The sequence below is a fragment of the Eptatretus burgeri genome, chromosome 2 (genome assembly GCF_056783735.1).
Source record: "Eptatretus burgeri isolate ZD-2024b chromosome 2, Ebu_testis_v1, whole genome shotgun sequence".
NCBI classification, from domain to species: domain Eukaryota; kingdom Metazoa; phylum Chordata; class Myxini; order Myxiniformes; family Myxinidae; genus Eptatretus; species Eptatretus burgeri.
Genome location: NC_140962.1, coordinates 11,484,965 through 11,512,464, shown reverse-complemented (window position 1 = coordinate 11,512,464; position 27,500 = coordinate 11,484,965). Strand labels below are relative to the sequence as shown.

The window sequence follows — 27,500 nt, the reverse complement described above, 5'->3', positions numbered from 1 at the left end:
TGTTTGTTGTTTGTTTGTTTGTTGTTTTTGCATTTTTAATGGACAGAAGATCAATGTTAAAATCTCCACAGATAAGTGTTGGTCCTGTTAAGTCAACACAATCGAGGAGCACCTGAAGTCCTTCCATGAAAGATCCATTACTGGTAGTTGGTCTTTTATAGAAAACCAGATTGTTCAAAGGGTGAGTCTGAACGGTGACACTGGTTAATCGATACTCTATGCCTTTGATAGGTGAAGGCTGTCGCTTTCTTTATGGTTGTAAACATTCTTTCGCCATGATCATAATGCCACCTTTTTTTATCCTGTTGGCAGGGGTTCGATCTTGTCGAAGTGATGCCATGTTTGGTTGCAGAAGGCTATCTTTTTGCAGGACATGTTTTGGTGTGAGAAATGTTTCAACAAAGCAATATATGTCTGTGTGTTGTAGTTCTTTCGTTGCTTTCAAGTCAGGTAGGTGGTTGAGAGATAAAAGTCTGAGGTTGGTCAGAACCCCTGAAGTCAGCGCCACATGGGAGTTTGTGTTGAGAGTCGCTGCAGTTACGCAGTCACTTTGGGGTTGGCCTGGATTCCAGTGGCATCAAAATCGCTGATGAACAGGCCTTGTAGTGTTTTTACCCTGCTGAAGGCAATGTACACTTGGCCTCCTCTGCACCCTTTTATTTATTTATTTATTTATTTATTTATTTTTTTTCTTTATTTGCATCGATGCCACAATTGCATCAAGTGTTTTGCTTTGTACTTTGTGGACGCTGTCGGCCCAGCAGTGTGATTGGAAACTGCCTCCGAGTCATCTGAACGTGTTCACGGCCTTTACCCACAGCAAATGTTTCATGTCTGATGGGGACTGCATGAGGATGTTGATGGAACTTGCTTCTGGCTGCAGATTTTTGGCTTGCACGTTCATTGTCAAACTCTGAGAATAGCATCAACATTGCCATTAGTGGTCTCGATACTGATCAATTTTCCACATGTACCATTCACCAGACCATCTACTCCGTCATTGTTCACAATGAGCATTATTTTGGTTCCAATTGCTATTCTTATGATTCTTCGCATCACAATCTAATGTCTTCTTGGGAGCTGTTCAATTCAGCTTACCAGTGTGCCTGTCCTTTAGTCCATGAGCTGGAGGGCCATTTCTGGCCAATTGGTACCATCTTGAGGGACCAAGGTTTGTTGTGATTTTCTGTTAGGTTGATGTATCGAACACAAAAATGCATGATAGACATCTGAGTAGAGTAGCTCAAGCATTTTACACAGCTTTATGTGCAGCAGGGATATATCCACAAAATGTGCTAATTTTATCACTTTTATGATTTGGTGGTGTCATTACTCAAATGTAATGCACTTTATTTGAAAGGAAATTTAAATCTCATCCATATCATAAATCATGCATTTTACTTCCAAACTGCAAAATCAAAAGGATACCAAGTTTTATTAACTTGCAGGATAAAAATTCCAGAACAACATCAGGAGCTGGGGCACCAGACATCCACTCAATGGCGTTTTCCAATCGTCATCCAATACCCAACCATTACAATCAAGTGGACTGGGTACACGTAGAGTTATTTAAGACTGTGGTGCCAAATGGCTGCTTGGTAACGTGTTCTGGAAGCATGAAGCTTCAAACAATCCTGACAAAGGAGGGAGTTGTCCTGACTGGATATCACCATTCTTGGCATGGAACAACTGAAACCGCATCTCGTTAACTTCTGTGATTTCAGTTTGAGACATGTACAGCTTGCAAGTGAATTCCTCAAGCAAATGGAAGAGATCATCCTGTAGTGTCCAGTCTTTCCCCAAGTCACTAAAAGCTGTCTGAAACCTTGGATTGTTGATGAGTTTGAGTCCTGTCACCTTTCCACGGATACTGAAAGCGCTTTGTAGGAATGCAATCCCAATAAAGCTTTACAGATGTTTCTGCTGGAGAGCACTAGCATCTTTTGTTATGTCAACAAGTCTGGTGCGGGTTGATGATCCACATCGGATGAACAGATTACAGTCTGTCATCATGAAAAGCCAGACATAGCATTATGATGTCTGTGTCTTCTGAAGCTATCACAGAATTCACGGAAACTTGACGATGCATGCTTACAGTGTAGTAGCAAGCATTTGTCTGCTTCCTCTTGAGATGAATGGAGCTCGTCAACTTCAACTCCAGCCTCACGGGTGATCTTGGTGCAGATATACTCACATGTGACATAAAGGACCTTGTCTTTAAGTCTTATTCTGTCGGGCTCTGTTCCCCATTGCTCTGTGACGAATTTGATCAGCTTCGTCTTGCTGATGTCACAAGACAGAAGACTCCTCCATTGGTGTATTCAGTGACCAGGTGTTATGTTTGTGAAGCAGATACCTCCATCAGTCGACCTCAGGGCCCTTTCTGCATCTTTTATAGATATCTGTTTGTAGATGTCGAATACTACATCAACCCTGTTGCTACTTGCTGATGTATTCAGCACAGCTGAAAGAAGCATATCAGCCACTTCATCAAAAGTGAGATTCTCCCCTTTCAGCTTCTGTACAATACTCATGCCATCAATGATACACTCTGAGGGATGTGGGACATTTTCTGCAGCAGAGACCTTACTTTCAAGCTTTCTGGCAAGGGCTGCTTTGTTGGTTTTCTTCGTAGTACCATCATAGTTGGCCAAGGACGAAGGAAGGGGGCCGAGGGGGTGTTTCAGTACATCATTCATGTTTAACTTTCTGCTGGAAGCTACGAGTATCATCTGTCAAAACAGTTTATTGTCACTTTTGAGGACTTGCTCCTTGTTAGGTAGTTTTCTGCTGATCCTTTTGTGGGCATTATCAAATGTCTTCAACTGCATCTTTGGCAATCTGTCAAAGAATGGTTTTTCTCGTCCTTCAATACGCTGTATTTGATAATCTGTATATGCTGCATCCCCTTTCTTGTGAGCACTCAAAACATCATTGGCAACTTTTGGGGACACACCAGCACCAGTTGAGATGCTAATCAGCTCTGAAGGATTTTGACTGAATGGGTTTGTCCAGGTGTCTTCAATCAGATAAACCAAACTGTCAACATCAGTCTCATCCTTTCGCATTCTTGAAGCTGACAAATCTGTGTGAACCATTCTTTTGCTGCAGCTACCATCTATCATCAGCCTCATTTGTTTAAGACAGGTACAGTACTTCTATATTCTGCTGTGACATAGTACCTGCTAACAGCAGCAGGCTTCAAGCTGAATCCCTTTGTGCCTCTGGCTGTCTGTGTGTCCTTGTTGACTGTTTCTTCAATGGTTTGGTCAACAGGAAGTCTAACAAATGTATTGGTTGCACCTAATTGTACTGAGAAACCTCACATGTGCTGATGAACCTCTGGGTGCGTCTCGGAGAGCCTTGTCATTTGGCAGTAATAGACTGGTAGATACTTGGCATAGTTCAGCCTGTCATATGCAAAGCACCAAGGAATGATACTTCGGATAGCAGCCAAATGTAGAACCTAGCTTCCTTCCCTCTACTCGGATAAAGGCCAGGTATTATGGCCTAAGAGTCGATGCACAAAAGCGCTCTACACAAGGGGTTTTAACATGAAAAATGCGATAACTTGTCCAATAATTATCACAGAAAGCTGCCAGACATCCTGAAATAATATTAAGATATCACTCTATGTAGAAGAAATAACATTGGCTATATCCATGTGATTTATGAACAAGTATACTTTTAATGACCGTTTTTGCTCTCAAATTTGCCTTGTGTGATTATTTAGCGAAGCATGTTGAGCCTATAAAATGCTTATCATTTAACCTGTAGTGACATAATATACTGTGACGTCCACGGGACTTGAACAGTCCCGCCAACGTAGAATGAGCCGAAACGATGGAGGCGGTTTATTTATTTAACCCAAAGATGGCGGTTCCAATCGCTCTCCCGCAAACGGGACGAGGAAGGTGGCACGAGTCGCTTTTCACCGAGTTGATGATGTTTATTCGTTTTTACTATTGACCAGGTGTGGGATCGGTCGTGGGGAAAAACAGACAATTCCAATGAATATACAGATCTCAAACCCTCTAAGGCGCCACACACACACACACACACACCACACACACCACACACACCACACACACCACACACACCACACACACCACACACACCACACACACCACACACACCACACACTCCAAACACACCACACGCACCAGACACACCACACACACCACACACACCACACACACCACACACACCACACACACCACACACACCACACACACCACACACACCACACACACCACACGTAGCTATTTCTGGTGGTCAGGCTGGACCATGGTGTGGACGCAACTGTCCCTGGATCGGCGTCGGATGAGCTGGCCTTGCTCTCGTCAGGGGGGCAGGAGAAACCGTGGTGCTGTCGACCTCCTGGTCTTGGCCCAAGTCCGCTCAGCCGCCAGGGAACCAGTTCTGGCGCCAAGTTGCGAGCAGGAGAGGGAGGCAGGTCTGCCCGCCGTTCGACCCCATGCTCCGAGTCAGCAGAACCCCAGAGCCAACCAAGGTGAGGCATGAGGCTCAGCAAGGCTCCAAGACACGATGAAGAACACTATCGAATCAGCACAACAACAAGGATGCTCTCCACGCAACAGCCTCCCCACCAAAAAAACACGATCGTTTTTGTCCCGATCTTCTTCCTCTTCCTTTTCAACCCCGAACAGAACCTTTTTATCCTCCTGTCCTCGTCACTTCCAATCGAGCCGTTTATTGGCCCACCGCCGTCGCCTTCTGCCAATTGTGATCACGGGGCGGAGCCATCCGCTGCACTGTCCTGTGACGTCACTGCCAGTCTCCAGAGAATACCAAAAAGGGGTTTACGCAGACACCCTTACCCTATCCCGTGTCCCTATCTAATTGCGTGACAATTATCATTTCCCCCCTTGAAGAAATGAACATTTACTAGACAACTTATCACCACTGAATTGCTACTTATTACATCGAGATCCTGGTAAACTCGAACAGCATGGCATACCTAATTAAACATCCTAATTACCCTTTGAATGCATACCCCCCCCTCAAACGTAACAATACCAATGGAGAGGAAATTAAGTCTGCTTTCCAATGGTATGTGGGGATGCTCTATATGATGTGGCACAAACTGACCACACACCCTTAAATCTTGTCTGCAAAAGCGCTGTCCGAGCGATTAATGGTCTAAAACAGAAAATTGGAGATGATTACTTTGAGCCACTCTACTGAAAGGTCCATCATGCTGTTTTGTTATCTACATTTGTGTTTTCAATCAGTCGTATCACTTTTCTGGTCCCTTAAGATTTTACCAATTTCCTTCTCGGCTCATGGACTACTTTGCTTAATCCACTGCTTTAATTTCTGCTGTGTTGACTCAATTCATTGAGATGCTTCAGATTATGCTCATCCACTTTGGTGTTGCTCCGAAACACATTCAGTGCATCGTGTGGATTGTCAGGATCCTTAGCATTTGCTGCACGAGACTCAAGCAGTGTAATCTCTTCCTTGGTGCATGAAGCAGTGCGCACATGGTTAAGCAAATTGTCGGTCTCCCTGTTGTCTCATGGTTTCAGTGAGCTCTACCATAAGGAAGTTTTCCTGCCAGAGAGAGCCATGCAGTTTTGCATAATCATCTGATGGGAGACCAAACACAAAGTTCTGACCAATAGGTTGGAGCTGATAAAAATCACCAATGGCTAAAATGCTGACTTCACAAAGCGTGTCACCAGATGTGTTCATAATTTCTTCCAGGCGCCGATGGATTTTACACAGTAAGTCTGCACCAACCGTGGATACTTTGATTATAAGTAGTTTCAGTTTCCCTAAACTTGAGTGGAGCGTGTTGGGCTTCTCTGAATCCAAAGGCTGGTAGGTGTGTTGTTTGGCACCTGCACCAAGGAGGAAGGTTGAGTGCAGCGTCATTCCATCTGTTGAATGCAGCTGTCCCAGTGAAAGCGGTGAGTAGGCTGAGCATGTCATCAGGCTTGAAATGGCCTGACAGTCTGAGGAGTTGCTTGGTGTCATGGATGAGTTTAATGTGGCTTTTTTCCAGTTCCGGCAGGGCCACTTGTGAACGATCTGTAGGTTGGTGCGAGTTTATCAAATTTCAGTGCCATTATTGTTTCTTTGCACCACTTTTGGTGATTAGTAAGGATTTGTTTCTGTTGGGGGCTGAGTTGCCTCATCATGGCTCTACTCATGTGGGGTCAGTAACGTTTTGCTTGCTTCAGCAGTGTACCGGGCATGAAGCTCATCATTTTAGTCAAGGTTGACAATGGTCATCAAGATCAGGATTGTTTGCAATATCCAATGGATCAACTTGTCGTTCTTGGAAGTTGCCTTCTTCCTCTTGATCTCCTTGTTGCTGTTCAGTCCCAGGTGCCAACAGATCCCAGGCATGAATGGGGGGACCAAAGTCTTCCAGATGTTTAAGTGCTTCTTCAATGATATTGGCATTGTGTGGATACATTTGCTCGTTTAACTGAATGGCATCCTGAACTTCATTGTAGTGGGCTTGGTAGGTATCATAAATTTCCTTTTCAGTCGTGTTCATTTTTCCATCACCAATAAAGCATCAACAGGTTTCTATACTTGGACTCGCCTTCTTCCTTTTCCTTGTGAAATCGAATGACATTCTTTCTGACGCTCATGCATTTGGCCCAAACCATTTTTAAGAGTGATTCTCAGCTTTGTGTATATGGTGTTGATGTTCCATGTTGAGGTCAGGCTGGTGGTCATTGTCAGGTTGATCTTGGGCATCTGCACAATAATTAGCAGCAAAGGTAACAAGGCACATTCCATCCAAGTTGTTTGGTCGTACTACATCCCTATCAGTCAGCCCACTAAAAAAACAGGTCTTCAGAATGTTCATCCATTTCCTGTACGGCTGACATTGGCTTCATCATGCGAATGCGCCTTTCTTTTGGATTGGTGTTGATTAATATCACCTGTCTGCTTGACTGCTTCAATGGAAGAGAACATAGGTGGAATGAAGCCTCTGGGGTACTGACTTCTCTCTGGTTTAGAAATGTTGATCCAAGTTTTTGTAGTTGAAGTCTGACATCTGAGTTTCTTTGGCTACTTTACATAAAAGCTCACTCATTTCTCGTTCACTTTTCATCATGTAGCTGGTTACATATTGGATACATGCATAGGGATCAACAATATACTGCAAGTCCATGTTTACGTGTCATGCTCACAAGGCATCCAGGTTGTCACTGTTGATCCACTTTGAATGTGGTTTTTGCTTGAGTATGATATGCGTGCCTCTTTTCGATGATTAGAGAGCCTGTGTGTACTGATTGATTTTCAACACCAGCTTTTTTTAGTAGACCTTGGGTGGTGTGGTATCTGGGGTCTCACCGTCAATCTGTACTTGTTTGACTTTTCCAAATAACTTTTTTTAATTTTTTTTTGTGTTGGAGATATTTTCGGACATCAACATTGGGCTCACGTAATATTGTTGTGGGGCCAGGTATCGGTGGCGAGCACGACTGCTAGAGGGAGCAGTAGTCTGCTCCACTGAACACACCGGAATTTAGGTCGTGACCCTCGGATAAGTCCGCAAGGCACGGGTCCCTTACAGGACCATGAATCGCCAATAAGTCGACCGCGTGGGGTAGGGTTAATTGCCAAACTTCAATATACCTAATTACCCACACGGCAAAGCTACCGGAGAATTCACACCCTCGACGGACTTCGAGCGGAACAAGCCGTTACCGTGCCCGAACCGTGTGTAACCCGAGCGGATGCTTACCGAGGCCCGTCGGTCTGAATAAACAATTTACTGCCTCGCTATTTTGCCACGCACCGTGCTGAGCCAATAAAGAAAATGACAGAGAACGAGCTGGGACATTCAACAATAGGGAAATTTATTACAATAATAGCGGGGCGGGAAGCACTTAAGGGCAGAGTTATCTGAATATCCGTGGCGTCAAGGACGAAGGCACCAGGAGTGGAGCGGCAGACACCAGCACGATCCAGACGGCAAAAACAGGCGAGGAGGCGATGAGGCAGGTGAAGCAAGTGATTATCATCAGGCTCTGACGCCAACACGAACATCAACCCGAACAAACACCTCCAAAGGGAGCCTGGTCTTTTATCCGCTCCCTGAGCGGGGCGGAGCCTCTGTGTCAGACGCTCTGTCCACGCTTGGTTGGGCAGGGATCAGGTGTGTTGATGTGCTGTTCACTCCTGATTGGATAGCAAGGGGGGAGCCTGGTAAAGCGCTAGTTCAGTGGAGTTGTGAATGGGAACACGCTGTAAAGCGCTAGTTCAGTGGAGGAGTCATGAATGGGAATGCGCTAGTTCAGTGGCAGGGTGGTTGGTTTGTCGGATCTAAAGATTTAAAGACCTGACTATAAAACAACTTTGCAGCGCACGTTCACTTAATTCCCATTAGACATAGGGGAAAGGGAGTTATCTATCCACATTACTTAACGAAATAACAGCTACGGGGACCTGAATGTTGAGTGCTCATGGCTGCCAGATTCGTAACAATATAGTGGGCATGCAATAAGTGCTTCCAGGCTCAGGGCATGAGGAAAACGGCATCTCCAACTACCATTGTGCCTGCAGGCGGCAGAATGCACACGGCTTTGAAGTCTGGTTGACTCTTCCATGACTTCACATGTTTGATATCTCTCAATACATTGACAGATTTCCTTATAGGTATTTGTGCCAATGTGTGGTGCATTCTTCACCCAGATATGTGCATGTGGAGACCATCGGGCCTGGAATTCAATCCGAATGAAGTAATCACTGACCTCACCTAATAGGCTAGCCTTTCCACACAAGTTCATGGAAGAATGTGTCAAGGTGGTATTGGAATTGTCAGGCTGTGGAAACTGGATCAGTTTGCCACTACCTAAACTTTTCCTCCAAAGGCATTGCTGCAATTTTTTTTCATTGCTGTATATATTGCCAAGTTGACGAGCAATGCTCTATGATTTCTGGCCACTGCATGTTTGCTGCTGACAGTGAAAAACCAGGTTGCATTTCCGAACTGCCGCATCATGGCCAGAACATCATACAGTACATGTTGCCAGTATGCCGGTGATCCTTGGACATTCTTCAATAATTTAATGGTAGCATCAGTGCGTATCATGGTTCTTAAATTCTCTGCATTTTTCTGTACACTGGCAGTCGCTTTCTGTCCCTGGAATATCATACCTCAGGTCTGACGCATTGCTACTTGGGAGTCGTTACGCACTTGTTTCGTTAGCCTCCACCACATAGTGCAGCCAGCAAATATTCAACATCCTTGGCAAAGTGTCTCTCTGCATCCAGTATTCTTTGATTGAAGAATTTACGAATGCTTAGTCATTTTCCACGTGATGCGGAAAACGATTGTTTCCATATGGGTATTTGTCAGAATTTGACAAGATTTTGAAGTTGGTATCTGTTCGAAATGCTGTGGGATGTTGGTTTTCTCCTGGGGCGATACAAAAGAAATCATCGGTATCGAAAGGAGTCTCAGGCTGCAGATAGGTTCCGTATAGAAGTCCCCGATTGCTAACTGCTTCAAATGCTGTCTGGTCCTCTGCCTCTTCAATTGTTGATACTGGTTCAACATCTTGAGCATGTCCATTTGTTGTTGGAACATTTATGCACCAGATACACTTTTTCCAATGCAGCATAGTGAATTTGATCAATAAGGCCAACCACAACATGTGGACTATCTGTTTTGATTGTTAATGGGGTTCACTATTGTCATCATATCTGGATTAAGTATGGTGAGGATATTTATTCCAATTTCCAACAGATCTGCCAAGCCATGAAGAGTTGCATGGTCAGGCACCCTCATCAAGCTGATTGACATATCTATTCCACATCTCTGTTTGATGGATCCGGGGATTCCTAATTGAAGCAATGGAGTGATCAACATCTGATTCTGCTGCATCATGGCTATATTTATTGAATAAGTCACCACCAGCAGGACCAGATAGAAAGTTCATGTTGTGAGGAGAATTGTCAGTGGATCATAAAAAAAATAATGAACCAACTGTTGTGGCAGTTTCAGCGCGAATTTCCTGGATGCCGGTGGTCTTCAAGCCACTGATGATTGCAGAGAAACAGCAGTTGCCATCTGATGGTACATCATACACAGAAAATCCAAACTGCAGCAAGGGTATTCATGGTAACTGTTCTCACTGATCTGAATTTACAATTTGCACCGGCGAGGGGGTTTGAAGAATTTGAAGTTCTGCCATGACCATCAGCAAAGTCTTTGGAATTTGGTTGTTCAGTTGGTATGTTGATCAATGCCTCCTATAATTGTCATTCACTCCACTCATTTCCCCAGTTTTCACACAGACATCTTTGTAGTATGGGTTATTTTGTTTCAACCATAGCAAGGCAGACATCACTTTTTTGTGGCCGGAGGTAGTCATACAAGTAGTTTCCTCTGTGGACGAACTTTCTTTTCGGCTTCATTGGAAGTATATGAGCATCTTCTGGGAGTCGAGGTGGCAGTGAGCACAAATGATACAATTTGGTTGGAATATTGACAGCAAGTCCATGGATGGCTTTGTCGCCCCACCATTTTCATGAATGGGATTCTCTGACTGAGGTAACGCTCTCATGGTTGTAGATCCTTTAGTTCTTGTGGAACATCCTTCGAGTGTGGACCATTGGCATGTGCTTGTGCAGGTGCCTGACTCCATTTCAATGATTGATATTTTTTTTGCAGATCAGAAGTGATCATTTACATTGCACATTAATTCATCTTTAAAGACTAGATTTCTCTTCATCTGATGACTTGATATTTTGTTTTATCAAACTAAACGACTGATGTTCTGTACATATGTTGATGACATATTGTGCAAGGTAAAATTGGACCCCACTTGATTTTTAGATTGGAAAATCAGAGTGGCTTCTTCAACTGAAAGTATTTTATATCTGATTTTGATAACACGTGCATGTGCCATACTCTCACTTTAGACCTTCGTATTTCAGTATTTGCATGGGTCTCGGTTGTACGTACATGTGCCATGTGGTCTCACTTTCGACTTGCGTTTTTCAGCTTCTTCAGGAGTTTCAGCAAGTTGAGCTCATCATTCCTTCGCAGTCACAAGTCCCTTGTTCTTCTAATGCTTCATCAGATAGTTTGGGCATAATGCTTATTAATTTATCTTCAGATTGAATAGTGCTATTCAAAATGCTTTTATTTTTTGACTGACAGACCAACTGAGGAAATTGCTTTATCTTGCTGTGGGAATGTGTATTCTCCATGCGGGATGAGACTTTCACGAACTGACAATGGTTTACCCCCGCTGTTGGGATGCGCGTGTGGCACTTTTGGTAACTTCAGCCAAAATAGTGATAAATTGCAAGTTATTTGATGTCTCGAGTCAGTTTGTGTTCCACAGTGTTTAAAATGGATAACTGAATTGAAACAAGATGATTAAGGTTCTAAAGTGTTCCCAATAACAATATAATTCGATTGAAATAAAAGGCACATTGAAGACGTGAAAGAATGAGAGAAATTGAAATGGAAGACTGTTTTCAAGATTGCAGAGATTAAGATAAAGATTATTCCAACGATCGAATCGGAAGTTTACCCCATTGTTTAGGGGCCTTTCAAAAGTTACCTAAGGCATGGGGGGGGGTGTCTAAGCATTATGGGGGAGAGGTTTTTCCAGTGTTATGCAACTCTAAATGACACCTTTATTTTATTTAATGACAACACTCTTTAATAACCTTTATTTGTTTATTCAAGATGTCCCGCTTTGATCAGACACCTGACCCTGACCGATAACGTTTCTTTATTTTCAGCTCGCCTGTTCGAAGAACAGAGCTATAGCGATACCCCCGGCGTCAGCGTGAAAATGTTAAAGTTTTTGGTGCAAGTTATTTTTTTCCTTTCTAATGTTTTTATCTACCACTATTTTTTTTTATACGCCCGATATATCGGGGCGTATTATGTGATACCGGTCGTCTGTCCGCACTCTAACTCCCAAAGTTTTCAACTTTCACGTTTCATATTTAGTACATAGGTACAGACTGTGGAGACGGTGTCGTGACAACATTCGTCATCTAAAGTGGTTGCCATGGCAACCAGGATGCTGTTTTCCATCCGTTCCTGTCTGCACTCTAACTCCCAAAGTTTTCAACTTTCACATTTCATATTTGGTACATAGGTACAGACTGTGGAGGCCTGGTGTATTCCCGGTTAAAATAGGTGTACCGTGTCCCTGTGTCGTAAGAGGCGACCAGGATTGCATCAGCAAGGGCATCCGGCGTAAAACCTGTGCCAAAATCACTATGCGGATCATACGGATGATCCGCTGTGGCGACCCCTAACCGAAAGAAGAAGAAGAGGTACAGACTGGAGACGGTGTGTCGCGACGTATGTTCGTCATCTAAGGTGGTTGCTGTTTTCCATGTAGTAGCACAATTCTGTATATACCTTCTTGCTCGGGCGTATATTGTGCTCACTTGCGCTCTTGTTGATTACAATTTACATATATTGCTTTAAAATTATTTGGATCAGACTTCACTTGCAATGCTTTATTAAAAATATTGTTACGTTTGAGGGGGGGGGGGGGGGTATGCATTCAAAGGGTAATTAGGTATGCCATGCTGTTCGAGTTTACCAGGATCTCGATGTAATAAGTAGCAATTCAGTGGTGATAAGTTGTCTAGTAAATGTCCATTTCTTCAAGGGGGAAATGATAATTGTCACGTAATTAGATAGGGATACGGGATAGGGTAAGTGTGTCTGCGTAAACCCCTTTTAGTATTCTCTGGAGGCCTGCCGTGACGTCACAGGACAGTGCTGCGGGTGGCTCCACCCCGTGATCATGATTGGCGGAAGGCGACGGCGCAGGGCCAATAAAACGGCTCGATTGGAAGTGACGAGGACGGGAGGATAAAAAGGCTCTGTTCGGGTAAAGGTGAAGAGGAAGAAGATCGGGACAGAAAGACCGTTTTTTGGGGTGGAGGTTGTTGTGCTGAGAGCGTGCTTTTTGTTGGGCTGTTTTCGATCCTGGTTTTGACCGTGTCTCGAGGCCTTCCTGAGCCTCGTTCCTCACCTTGGTTGGCGGCGGGGGTACGGGGTCGAACGGCGGGCGGACCTGCCTCCCTCTCCTGCTCGCAGCTTGGCGCCAGAGCTGGTTCCCTGGCGGCTGTGAGCGGACTTGGGCCAGGACCAGGAGGTCGACAGCACCGCGGTGTCTCCTGCCCCTGACGAGCGCAACGCCAGCTCGTCCGACGCCAATCCAGGGACTGTTGCGTCCACACCACGGGCCAGCCAGACCACCAGGACTAGCTACGATGTGTGTGTGTGTGTGTGTGTGTGTGTGTGTGTGTGTGTGTGTGTGTGTGTGTGTGTGTGTGTGTGTGTGTGTGTGTGTGTGTGTGTGTGTACCTGGCGCCTTAGAGGGTTTGAGATTTGTACATCCATTGGAATTGTTTGTGTTCTCCCCACGCCCGAACCCACACCACCATCCCGTCGAATCGCCCCGGATCCCTCTTCTTGCCGAGTCTTGTTATTTCTGGTTAGAGAAATAAACGTCATCAACTCGGTGAAAAGCGACTCGTGCCACCTTCCTCGTCCCGTTTGCAGTAGAGCGATTAGAACCGCTATCTTTGGGTTATAAATAAATAAACCGCCTCCATCGTTTCGGCTCATTCTACGTTGGCGGGACTCTTCAAGTCCCGTGGACATCACAATATTAATTATTAGACTAGTCTTTCAAAAACGACAAATGTATAAACAGGGTGGCTTTGACACCAACTCTGGTTTTACTATTATTCATTAATTAGGGCTTCAAGCATGGCTGAAGCTGTATTGAAATCGTTCATATTATTATTATTATTATTATTATTATTATTATTATTAGGGCTTCAAGCATGGCTGAAGCTCTATTGAAATCGTTCGTATTATTATTATTATTATTAAAGGCGTTTTTATGTTCTACTGACCGATTTTGTGGCGGATCTGGAGGGAAAACTGTTGGATGAAATTGAACGAAACTTAACAGGATAATTACTCACCACCTGAAGTTTATACTATGAAACATTTGATGACGTAGGTCACGTGGTATGGCGGCCATATTGGATTTTATCCAGAACGGATAACACGACAGCCTCAAACTTTTGCACACGTTTGCATTGTTCCATGGGAATGTTAATTTGGTCGAAATCGTTACATAATTCACATGATTTAAAATGATGCCGATTTGCTTCATTAAATATGCAAAATAAGCAAATGAGAGTTGAAAATATTTAATGACAAATTTAGATAGCACATAAACAGGGGACTCCCAATATATTTATACTGTCTGTATTGGACCCCAGTGCCCCCCAAAGTTGAAAATGACCCATTTTTGAAATGTCATAAAATGAAAACAATGCTTTGATGAAATTCAATGAAACTTAACACCTTAATAACTCTCCACCTGAAGTTTATACTTTGAAAATTTTGACGTAAGTCACGTGGTATGGTGGCCATATTGGATATTCTCCAAAACCTAAAAACATCTCCAGAAGGGATAATCCAACAGCCTCAAGCTTTTGCACACATGTCCGATATTCCATGGGAATGTTAAGTTGTTAATTTGGTCAAAATCGTTATTTAATTTATATGATTTTAAATGATGCAGATTCACCTCATTAAATATGCAAAATATGCAAATGAGAGTTGAAAAAATTTAATGACATTTAGATAGGACATAAACAGGGGACTCCAAATATGTTGACACCATGCCTGGACTTGACCCCAGTGAGGCCCCAGAGCCCCCCAAAGTTTAAAATCACCCATTTTTGAAATGTCGTTAAATGAAAACAATGCTTTGATGAAATTCAATGAAACTTAACACCTTAACTCTCCACTTGATGTTTATACTTTGAAAATTTTGATGACGTAGGTCACGTGGTATGGCGGCCATATTGGATTTTATCCAGAACGGATAACACGACAGCCTCAAACTTTTGCACACATTTGCATTGTTCCATGGGAATGTTAATTTGGTTGAAATCGTTACATAATTCACATGATTTAAAATGATGCCGATTTGCTTCATTAAATATGCAAATGAGAGTTGAAAATATTTAATGACAAATTTAGATAGCACATAAACAGGGGACTCCCAATATATTTATACTGTCTGTATTGGACCCCAGTGCCCCCCAAAGTTGAAAATGACCCATTTTTGAAATGTCATAAAATGAAAACAATGCTTTGATGAAATTCAATGAAACTTAATAACTCTCCACCTGAAGTTTATACTTTGAAAATTTTGACGTAAGTCACGTGGTATGGTGGCCATATTGATATTGACGAGCGCTCTGAATATTGATCTGTCATTTTAAAATTGTCGTCATTGATCATCGTTATCATCTATCTATAATTCCGTGCGTGTGCGTGTGCGTGTGCGTGTGCGCGTGCGCGTGACTGCTGTTTTTCGACAACCACTGGTCCGATCTCATTGAAACTTGCCAGATATATTGCTGGGGACCTGAGGATGTGCTTTTTCAAGGTTTGATATTAATCGGACAAGTGCTTCCCAAGTTATGGCCATTTATTTACCAAACCAATGACAAGACACGTTGCGTGGGCGTGGCCGATGGGGAAGGGAAGCTCAGCCGCATTCGCCATTACAGGTTACAACGTACGGACTTCCGGAGAGTGATGACTTCGTGTATTCTAATAATTTCTTGATTTCTTATGCGCATTTATAGATCAACACGATGCCCCAAGTTATGATCGTTTTCATATTAGACGGTGCATAAATTTCGGTAACATCAGAGTGCTGGTGTGCTCCAAACCAGGAAGTAAATTTTTTTCTCTCTTCTCTTCTTTTTGTTTTTCCTTGCCGCGTCATTGCGAAAAGGTAAAATACTTTGGCGCTAATTGAATAATTGGGTATTAAAACTAAATTGCGAATAATCGTAACTGCGAATAATATGCCAACTTCCAGGCCACGCACGTGCGGGCACACGAGAGTGAAGAAACGGCCTGCGTGGATGTTTGTTGCTCGCGGTTTGAATATTTATTCATTAATTTTTTATTTATTTATTTTTTACGGGCACGTACTAGTTATCAAAAGTTTGCATCATATTTACTTTACCATATTTGCAATAAAAATTGGAAAGAGTACCTGCTGTTTTATTTGTAAGCATTTTTCATGAACCTAATCATGTGGACGGCCTGCAATTTGTGGCCCTGTACTTCGCGTATTCGTGGTTTTCAGTGGGATGTGTCCCCCCTCCCCCCCATCCCAACTTTTGAATCACGAACTGCTAAGAACTTATCCCTATTATTTTTCAGGAAGGTATCCCCTGCGAATATCAGGTTTGACTCGTGCAAACTTCTGTTATGATTGTGTGTGCATGTGTCTCCGCCATAACTCATATCGTGAACCTTTGCATACATACGAGGGGAACTCCAAGGAAGTGCAAGAGTGAAAATTGGGTGTTTGGGGTAATTAAAACATCCCTTTTGAAGATAATTAATGGCCTTATTTAATTATATCCTTCATCAGGTGAATCCTGGGTTAATTTGCTCTGCTCCTGGCATTTTTTTTTTTTTTTTTTTTGGTTTGCTCAACCACCTAACTTGCAATTTCTAGTTCCATGTGTGGGTTGGAAGGAGTGGGTCACTTTATTTTGTTCTTCCTGCTTGCTTTATATATCTTTCGGTTAGCAATTGATTTGTATGCCTCCACTGACTTATCTGATTGACAATTTTCATCATAGGTGTGACTACTCATGTAGAATGTTTTAATAATTGACCTCTTGGGTCACGTGGTGTAACAGCCATGTTTGGGAAAAGGAAAAACTTTGGATCTCTATCTCTGAAACCGCTCCATGGAAAAAATTGAAACTTTGCAAACACTCCATGGGAAGGAAGTGTTTTTTTTTAATTTGTTTTTTATTTTTATTTTAAAAATCTCAATTGGCTTTGTTACGACTTCATAATTGCATGTATTAAATGCTTTATCCAATCATTATGAAAATTGAGGTTCATCTAGGGCTTTTATTTGATGTCATTTATTTTCTCAATGAAGTTAATAACATATTGTGTCCATCCTCCACCCTCCTGCAGTCTGGTGTAACAGTTCATGGTGAAGTTTTAACGTGCTTCCAGAAGATGAAGATGCACACCACAAAGAATGCAGTTGATAGGCAGAAGGCAGTCATGTTTGAGATCCAAGAAAATGAAGTAAGGATTAATCGTAAAAACTGTATCAATGTGGACGACATCGGCACAGCAGTGCAAGATGCTCATAAATCTTTAACGGATATTTTGCGCCAACAACCCTGCTGCTACATCTTGTACGACGTGGAATATGAGACATCTGTGACCAAAAAGCAGGATCTTGTACTTATCCTGTGGTAAGTTGGGTGTGGTTGGTACTTTATAGGGAATGTGTGCAAATGTTTCGTCTCATTGTCATTATTTTTCATTTTTGCTTCAGCTGACGAAGTCTCTCGAGGCATTGTTTTTGGGTTGTCCATCCGTGCCAATTTTCTCCTTTTTCTCTGCAACCACTTAACCGATCGACACACTTTTCACCATCAGTGTGACTCCATGTAGAATGTTTTAATGATCATCATCATGTCATGTTGCAGCCATATTTGAAAAAAGGAAAATCTTTGCACCTCTATCTGAAACCGCACCATGAAAAAAATTGAAACTTGGCATGGGAAATGTCATCTTTTTAAAATTATCATTATTATTATTTTTATTATTATTTATTTTTTGATGACATTGGTGTCTTTGTTTTGACATCACATGTCGAACACGATACCTGAACAGTATGAAAATTGAGCGTCATCTCTAGCTAAATTTTACATGTGGGGCGGGGGGGATCACTCATGCTTTGGCAGCGTTTTTTTTTTTTTTTTTTTTTTTTTTGGACTAAAAACCTTTAACATTTCCTATCCATGAGGAACAAGTTCTCCACTATGACATCATAGGTTACATGGTTTGGCAGCTATGATTATTTTAATGAATAAATCTTTTAAAATCTCCAGAACTGTTTGATCGATCGAGGGTATAGTACACTCACCTGTTCAAGCCTTGGCGATACCAGGGTGTTCACAAATTATTATATATTGTTGCAGGCCGGGGGTCGGGTGAGAAGACCACCAGGGGGAAGCTATCTCGGGTCCCCACCAGACTCCCCGGAATTGCATGCCGTGGCACACTGATGATTCCGTGAAGTGGCGGGTCACTAACCGCCCGTGAACGCCAATAACTCAACCACGTGACCTAGGTTCCTTCCGTCTATGGGTTATTCGGGTGATCTAATTACCGGGGGGCACACCCTCGGTACGCCTTGTCTGAACCGGATCAGATGCAGCCGAGCGACACTGCCAAGGACGTACCGGCTAAAAGGAACGGATCATTGGGAATAAAGTCCCGGCTAAGTTAGGATACGGGCCATGCTGGATCGATGAAAGAACAGACAAAAATGAGCTGGGAACATTTCTGCAAAGGATTTATTAAAGAGCAGGCGAGGAAAGATGTGTGGCACAGTGAATGTTTGTTGTTGTCCAGCAGGAATAGGAAGAAATGAGAGGTGCAGCAATTTACAAAAGCACACAGAGCAGAGTTATCCTGATATAATTCTTGTACAATCTTAACTTAAGCGAGGACAGGTGCACACACACACACACACACACACACACACACACACACACACACACACACACACACACACACACACACACACACACACACACACACACACACACACACACACACACACACACACACACACACACACACACACACACACACACACGAAGAGAAGTACTTCCCATTTGTCTGGTACCATTCCTGGCGAGCTGCGGCCTTGGTGCTCAACTGATTTGGTCGCCCTGGGTCGGGTCACTGGTCTATCCACCACAATGCCGTGCAAAGTGGGACAACCACGCTGATTCGGTGTTGTAATCCTGATGTCTAACAAGACAGCAGAGTGGCAAGGTGCATGGCATGTTGGTGTAATGGATGCTAAACACCTGCATCCATTGCATAATTGTAACCCCAATCGACCATCCAAATTCATCCCAGACAATCGGTTTCAGGCTTGGGTGGAAGACAAAATTACCTGGTTGGAATCTTTCCTGATTTGAACCAGGAATCAAATCCAAAATTATATAGGGTTGATTACCAGCCTGTAGTCTAGTCTCCAGCCAGCCTTCATGGACCCTCCTCTATGGAGGCTGGTTGATTACCAGCTAGGAATAGGGAGGGAAGAAAATTAGGGGTGTCTCCGGTGCTTGAGTGAAGTGCAAATGCAATGCAGATGAGTGAAGAGGTGTGCATCCACAGCGGATAAGACTTTAGACAGGCGAGCCAGAACGTGAGGAACTGGCTTAAATTTGCATGTGTGTTTATTTATCGGTCTGGCATCCTGCCCACTCGGCGTTCCTTTCCCCCTCGTGCTGCTGTTCAGGTCTGTACCCTCCTTGCTCAGAAGTGGTCGTCTCGCACCCGGGAGAAGACCCTCCGGTAGGTTTTTCCCAGCCCTTCCATTGGTGCACAGACGCCTCCCCAAGAAGTAGCCCCACCACACGAGGCTCCAAAGCTGAAAATGACCGCATTCACCCATGTACCTGGCCATGCGACAGAGCTCCAAGATTAACAAGGTGGTGCGGGTTTTGTTTTCGCTCTCTGGCCATGAACGTGTGTTGGGCTCCAAATAAAGGTTGATATTTGGTGGAGTGCCAGGGCTACACAGATGTTGATGTGCCAGGGCTATTGGTGTGCTGTTCCTCCATGCAGATTCATTTTATCCACATGGAGTGTGCAGCCCTGTTCCTCCAGACCGTTAATGCAATTGTGTAAAATGCTCCCACGGTAGTTGATCAGACTTCAGCCATGTTGGGAACATCAGTCTGTCAGTAAATATTGTTTCAATTGTGGGGGTAGATGGAAGAATCTAATAGGGAATATAGATAGCATTGTGTAGAGTTGCTTGGACTGTGGACAAGTAGGAGGCATCTTAATGTGAGTAGGGAGAGAACCTCTGAGCTTAAGTGTTGCGTGTCTCCACATGAGGGGTGGTGTGGTGTTAATTAGCCTAGGGAGTAAGAATAAATTCCTTGGTATGTGATTGCCCTCTGATTTTATTTACATTATTTATTTTCCCTATGTTTTTCTATTTCAAGATCAGCAATAAAAGTCTGTAAGGTGTCCCTAAAACCACAACAAACGGGCAGAAAGCTCTGCCTTCAAAGGTTGACAAGCGAAGTCACACCCGCGAAGGACCATTGATGGCCGTGATGTCAGAAGCTAGCTGAGCAGGAGAAGCCCCGCCTTCCCGGGTTTGGTGCGAGCAGGCCACGACCCAGAGGCAGAGGATATATTGTTATCTGAAAATTTACTGCACTCAACATACAGGACCTATAGCTCAGTTATATCGATAAGTAAATGTGGATAGATACAGTGGGGAGAACAAGTATTTGATACACTACCGATTTTGCAGGTTTTCCCACTTCCAAAGCACGTAGAGGTCTGTAATTTTTATCATAGGTACACTTCAACTGTGAAAGACGGAATCTAAAACAAAAATCCTGAAAATCACATTGTATGATTTTTAAATAATTAATTTGCATTTTATTGCATGAAATAAGTATTTGATACATCAGAAAAACAGAACTTAATATTTGGTACAGAAACCTTTGTTTGCAATTACAGAGATCAGATGTTTCCTGTAGTTCTGAACCAGGTTTGCACAGACTGCAGCAGGGATTTTGGCCCACTCCTCCAGACAGATCTTCTCCAGATCCTTCAGGTTTTGGGGCTGTCACTGGGCAACACAGACTTTCAGCTCCCTCCAAAGATTTTCGATTGGGTTCAGGTCTGGAGACTGGTGAGGCCACTCCAGGACCTTGAGATGCTTCTTACGGAGCTACTCCTTAGTTGCCCTGGCTGTGTTCCGGGTCATTGTCATGCTGGAAGACCCAGCCACGCCCCATCTTCAATGCTCTTGTTGAGGGAAGGAGGTTGTTGGCCAAGATCTCGCGATACATGGCCCAATCCATCCTCCCCTCAATACGGTGCAGTAGTCCTGTCCCCTTTGCAGAAAATCATCCCCAAAGAATGATGTTTCCACCTCTATGCTTCATGGTTGGGATGGTGTTTTGGGGTTGTGCTCATCCTTCTTCTTCCTCCAAACACGGCGAGTGGAATTTAAACCAAAAAGCTCTATTTTGGTCTCATCAGACCACATGACCTTCTCCCATTCCTCCTCTGGATCATCCAGATGGTCATTGGCAAACTTCAGATGGGCCTGGACATGTGCTGGCTTGAGCAGAGGGACCTTGCCTGCACTGCAGGATTTTAATCCATGATGGCGTAGTGTGTTACTTATGGTTTTCTTTGATACTATGGTCCCAGCTCTCTTTCGGTCATTGACCAGGTCCTGCCGTGTAGTTCTGGGCTGATCCCTCACCTTTCTCATGATCATTGAGGCTCCATGAGGTGAGATCTTGCATGGAGCCACAGACCGAGGGAGATTGACTGTTATCTTCAACTTCTTCCATTTTCTAATAATTGCGCCAACAGTTGTTGCCTTCTCACCAAGCTGCTTGCCTATTGTCCTGTAGCCCATCCCAGCCTTGTGCAAGTCTACAATTTTGTCCCTGATGTCCTTAGACAGCTCTCTGGTCTTGCCCATTGTGGAGAGATTGGAGTCTGATTGATTGTGGACAGCTGTCTTTTATGCAGATAACGAGTTCAAACTGGTGCAGTTAATACAGTTAATGAGCGGAGAATGGGAGGGCTTCTTTAATACAAAACTAACAGGTCTGTGAGAGCTGGAATTCTTACTGGTTGGTAGGTGATCAAATACTTATTTCATGCAATAAAATGCAAATTAATTATTTAAAAATCATACAATGTGATTTTCAGGATTTTTGTTTTAGATTCCGTCTTTCACAGTTGAAGTGTACCTATGATACAAATTACAGACCTCTACGTGCTTTGTAAGTGGGAAAACCTGCAAAATCGCCAGTGTGTCAAATACTTGTTCTCCCCACTGTAGTTCCCTTTCCCGTGTCTAATGGGTGATTAAATGTAAATGCGCTGTGAAGTTATTTTGATAGTCAGGGTTGTCTTTTATTTTTACACCACCAACATGAACCAATACAGTTCCTCTGGCTGTTCGGTGGTCGGATCCCACGCAGGATACAGTTCCTCTGGCTGTTCGGTGGGCGGAGTTCGAGGAGGAGCCTCGCGACGGTAAGGAAGGTGGTCCGCGTGACGTCACCACGCCCCCGAGCCAATCAAGGGACTTGCTGCTCGTTTTGCCCAGTGACAGGGCGATGAGCGATTCTGCGTGCCAAAACCGTCCAGTAAGGGAGGGTGGAGGTGCCCCCCCACCTTGAGACAGGGTAAATAAGGGTACGGTGTGTTTGGACCGAGCTCTCTTGTGTCCTCTTCCTCCTCCTCGTCGTCCTCATGATCAGGAGCTCGAGATTCAGACACCATCCACCACCAGAGCCGCAAGGGGTAGGCGCCGTCTCTCTGAAGGATACAGAGGAGAGGTTTGGTTGCCAGGACGAGCACCGAGCGAAGCTGAGGAGGCTGATCGGGATTCGGCTCTCCTCTTGCCGGTGCCCGGTTCGAATCAGCGCGAAGACCACGAGGTGGACAGGTCCGAGGCAGGTTCTGATCTTCAGCTCGCCCTTTCTCTGAGCTGGAGGCCTCAATCAAGACCACTTTGGGTCGTGTGTGTGTGTGTGTGTGTGTGTGTGTGTGTGTGTGTGTGTGTGTGTGTGTGTGTGTGTGTGTGTGTGTGTGTGTGTGTGTGTGTGTGTGTGTGTGTGTGTGTGTGTGTGTGTGTGTGTGTGTGTGTGTGTGTGTGTGTGTGTGTGTGTGTGTGTGTGTGTGTGTGTGTGTGTGTGTGTGTGTGTGTGTGTGTGTGTGTGTGTGTGTGTGTGTGTGTGTGTGTGTGTGTGTGTGTGTGTGTGTGTGTGTGTGTGTGTGTGTGTGTGTGTGCGTGCGTGCGCGCGCCAGTCTGCTAAGTAATGAATTGTTAAGTGTCTTGCTGTACATACGTGCATCTCCTTAGTCGGATAACTGCCCTCTTGCGGGCTTCCCTCCTTTTCCCCATTATGAATAAACCCATGTGTTAAATGTATCAGTTCGTTTTTGTGTTTCTTTTATTGGTTTGACATGGTACGTGTTTGAGAAATAGCAAGGCCGTTGGTGCGGCCGTAAGGGGGGACATTTGGACCGACTGGACTTTGGTGGCCGTCTGCTCGGGTCACACGCGGTTCGAGTACGCGAGCGGCTCGTTCCTTTCGGGTGCCATCGAGGGTGTGAAGACTCGGTAAATCGCCACGTGGAGTTTTAGGTATTTTGAAAATTGGCAAATAACCTTGTACCACTTGGTCGAAATATTGACGCTTCACGGTCCGATAGGGGACTCGTACTTTCCGGCGTTCTCCGGAAAGGTACGATCTAAATTCCGGCTCCTCGGTGGAGTCGACCTTGCTGCTCCATCTGGCGGTCGTGCTCGCAGCCGACGCCCGGTCTGCAACAATATATATCGGCGTGATAAAAGAGGAAGGTGGGCTGGTGCATGGTGGGAGGCTTCTGACTACTTTATAGGATGATATATCGGCGTGATAAAAGAGGAAGGTGGGCTGGTGCATGGTGGGAGGCTTCTGACTACTTTATAGGATGATATAATTGTGTGATTGAGGTCAAAAAGGAGGAGTTTGCACATCTTTGGGGGAAGGAGGAGTTGGCTTGTGTATTTTGGGAGAGCTGTGATCAGTGTGTCGGCACGAGATGCATTCTTTGGAGAGGCGAGAGCAGAGGTTGAGCGCACGCCGAGGGCGACACGGCAATTGAAGTCGTGTTGAGGCGATTTGACTCACAAGGTGAAGCAAGACACTGGCTTTTTACTTTTGGACGGGTCGATGAGGACCAGCACCACATTAAATCCATCAGGCTCCAGACTCGGTTTCATTGGGGTCAGAGAAGGAGCGGTGTGAGGTGTTGATGGTGTTGTGGACACAGGCTTAATCTTGTGTGCAGGCACTCCTAGCTATAAACTCTCCGGGTTAATGGATTTTCACAAATCCACAATAAAGTAACGACCACTTTTCACTATCCGCCATATTTTAGCTTGTGGGCATTTTTTTCCCACCACACATCTCATGGTGTATGTGCTGTGACCGTGAGAATGGAAGGGGAAGCTGATTTGCTCTCAAGCATGATTGGAAGGTCATTATTCCATTGTAAAGCGAAGGGTATGAATACAATACAATACTATTGTATTGTAAATTTACATCCATAAAAATCTGTCGGTGGCACTAAACTTTTTTATTTAATTTTTTAATTGTGTCCGCTGACGAAGTTGACGCAGGCATGTTTTTTTTTGGTATTTTTTATTTTTATTTTTTAAATCTTAATCAGTGACCTCCCCTGACAGCAGTGCAGGAACAAATCTTTGATTTATAACCGTTAATGGGAAAATCTTTTTCGCTGTACACGCTACTTTTGTGGAATGCATCTAGTTAGTATAGCGAGGAATGTACACTTATTTGTGTCATTAATTATTATGGTTTTTATTTTCCCCAATTTTTTTATAATGAAGATGAGAAAAAGCAATCAGATTGCAGATCCTCGCATGACTTTTGTGTGGCAAATAAATTAAAGGTCTAAAAGGTACATTGCCATAGCACGCAATTAATAGTTGTAGTCACAGTCCAACGATATGTAATTAAGATTTTCTCCCATTTCAATTGCATGTAATTAGACATGCTCGAATCCCAATGAACCATAATCAAGACGTACTCGTGTTTCATTCGTACGTAATTGATGGACATGCTTGCATTCCAATATGTAATTAAGACTTGCTGTACTTGTGTTCCGATGGTAAATAATTAGTTGTACTTGGGTACTATTACGATGTACCATTATGGTTAACATCATTGCCATTATTAGTCATTTTCAACATTGTCATGAATTCCGTCACCGAAAGTGGAAGGTTGTTTTCACCCCATCTGTTTTATTCTTCAACAAGACAGCTCAAAAAGTGGCAAATAACACAACAGCTTGGACAGAATTAGACAATTTGATCTGAACAGTGTGTGACCAGGAAGAATTGGATTTTGGTGAAGGTCTGGAGCTGGTTACAAGATTTATTTTTTATTTTTATTTTTTTTCCACCCCAGTGATTTTTTTTTTTTTTTTTTTTTTTTTTTTTTTTCCACCATTGAGAGATGGGGCCAAAAATTTTGTATTTCATATTTCAAAAAGTTTTGGACAAGTTGGTTCGGTGACGCGAACAAGCTGCTTTGATTTTCGTTGAAGTCCGGATGCAGATCCGGCTCATCAGTCAGACACTAAATGTAAACTGTTCAGCCTGGCACCTGGCAGTAACTGAGTGCCGCTCCAGTTATTATTCATCATGGACCGTGATCGCAAGCATCCGCCACTTACGGGAACAGCGAGGGGGTCATGTTATCTTTATAATTATTAATACCACAGCAGTTAACCCACCCTATGGGTGATCTTGTCCCAAGCATGAAACGTGTTTTTGAACACTTCCCTTTATTTGGGTGGTGTATTCACAATAGACTGCTGCCTCAATAGCTCTGGAAAATAAAAAATAACCTTGGTTATGTACATTAAGCAAACATGCATATTGCTTGCATGTATATTATGGCCATGGGTACCGAGTATTATGAGGGGGTTTAATCCCAGTTTCTCCTCGGAAGAGCCGCACCTGGGGCCACCGCTCGCAATTAACTTTGTGGTACGGTGGGTTGCTTTACAACCACGAACGCCAATCAGTTAAGCACGAGTTCCAATGTCCATCATCTAATTTGTCGTTTAACTCGAGGTCACGTTGCCTGAACAGGGAGCGTGCCCTCGGCAATGCACCAATTTTATTGGTGATCATCAATCTTATCTTGATTAGATCTTAATTAGGGCGGCCGAGCGTTTACCGCTGGTGCACGCCGACTCTGACAGGTCAATTCGTACGGCAATTACCTCCCAGTCTATCTAGGTTCAGACGATGCTGGATCAATGGAAGGAAAGGACAAGCACGGACAGGTTGGAACGTCAACAAGGAATTTATTCATAAGGAAAAAAATAAATAAACGGAAGAACTTTTTCTTCCTTTGTGGTGAAAATAGGTAGGTTCAAATCGATCAAAATAATCTCAAGCAAAGAAAGAATTAATCGGGCATTGACAGAAAAACGGACAAAGAGCGTTGCTTATCATGATGCCTTGCTTAACAATGAGACAAGGGTACCTCGCAGATCATTCAGGAGGGAGAGTAATCCGGTCTCAGCTGACCAAGGTAGAAGTCGTCGTGCGTCAAAATGTGAGCATGCTTTTTTTTTTTTTTTTTTTTTTTTTTTTCTTTCTTCTTTTTTTGTATACCTTGGTCGAGGCTCGTATGAGAGCTAACGCACAACTCACAGCAAGGAGGCATGAGACAAGAGGGGTGGGAGTGGAAGGGACAAAACAGTGGGGAACAGACACATTAGGTGAACTGTGGAAGAGAGAGGGATGGGGATGGGACGGGGAACATGGCGAAGAGAAGATGGACATTTCAGGGACTTTCATGAAGGAAAGCAGGAGAAATGAAGGAAGTGGGCTTGGGTGGATTATCGGGGGTAGAAAAGATCGAGGATTTGGATGGGGGAAGATAAGAGGTGGTGGTGGTGAACAGCTGTTTTGAAAGCCTGGAGGGAAGAATGGGAAAGAATAGAGTGAGGAAGTTTATTCCAAAGGCGGGAAAAAAGAGGAATGAAAGAGTGAAGATGAGCAGTGATTCGTGATTTTGGTAGTTTTACCAGAAGGGGGTTGTTGGCGGACCTTGAGCGCCCTGTGGAAATGTGGTGGGGACAAATCGCAGAGAGAGCAGGGGGGGGCAAGGCTGGAGAGGAGTCGGTAGAAGACAGAAAGACCATCGACCAACCTGCGGTGATTGAGTGAGAGGCCCAAAGACTCAGCTTCATTGCGGGAGATGCCGATGATTTTAAATGCCCTGGTTTCGACAGCGTGAAGCCGAGAAAGGTGGGAGGCAGGAGCACCAGCCCAGAGGGGAGAGCAGTACTCCATCAGGCTACGGACAAAAGCTTTGTAAGTGGTCAGGAGCTCAAGAGGGCCGAGGAAGGACTTAGCACGACGGAGGATTCCCAGTCGGCGACTGGCTTTTGAGGCGAGTTTGGAAATGTGACTTTCCCAGGAAAGGTCATGGCAAATAGTGAGACCTAGAAGCTTGAAAGAAAAGACTTCTTCCAGAGGATTGTTGAGAAAGTGGATGGGGGGGTTTTGTAAACGGTCCTTTCGAAGAGACATAGTGAGAGTGTGAGATTTGTCTGGATTGAAAGACATGTTCCACGTGTTGGACCAGTTTGTGATTTTATCCAGATCTGCAGTGAGCGAAGAAGCTGCTTCTTGCCGGTCTGAGTGATGACAGATGGTACGGCAGAGGGTGGAGTCGTCGGCAAAGAGAAATAGAGGATTTTCCAGAGAGTCCGAGAGATCATTGATGAAAAACAGAAAAAGAACAGGGCCCAGAACGCTACC

At 44.0% G+C, this 27,500-nt stretch overlaps 1 protein-coding gene across 1 annotated transcript in view; it reads left to right on the top strand.

Annotated features, from left to right (window-relative positions):
• The window catches only part of LOC147031427 (cofilin-2-like), a 56,424-nt gene that overhangs the window by 22,225 nt on the left and 6,699 nt on the right, over window positions 1-27,500 (top strand). The window contains exon 2 of the mRNA XM_085862946.1: window positions 17,030-17,319. Within this exon, the coding sequence (XP_085719072.1) occupies window positions 17,030-17,319 (290 nt within the window). The remainder of the gene's footprint in view (window positions 1-17,029; window positions 17,320-27,500) is intronic.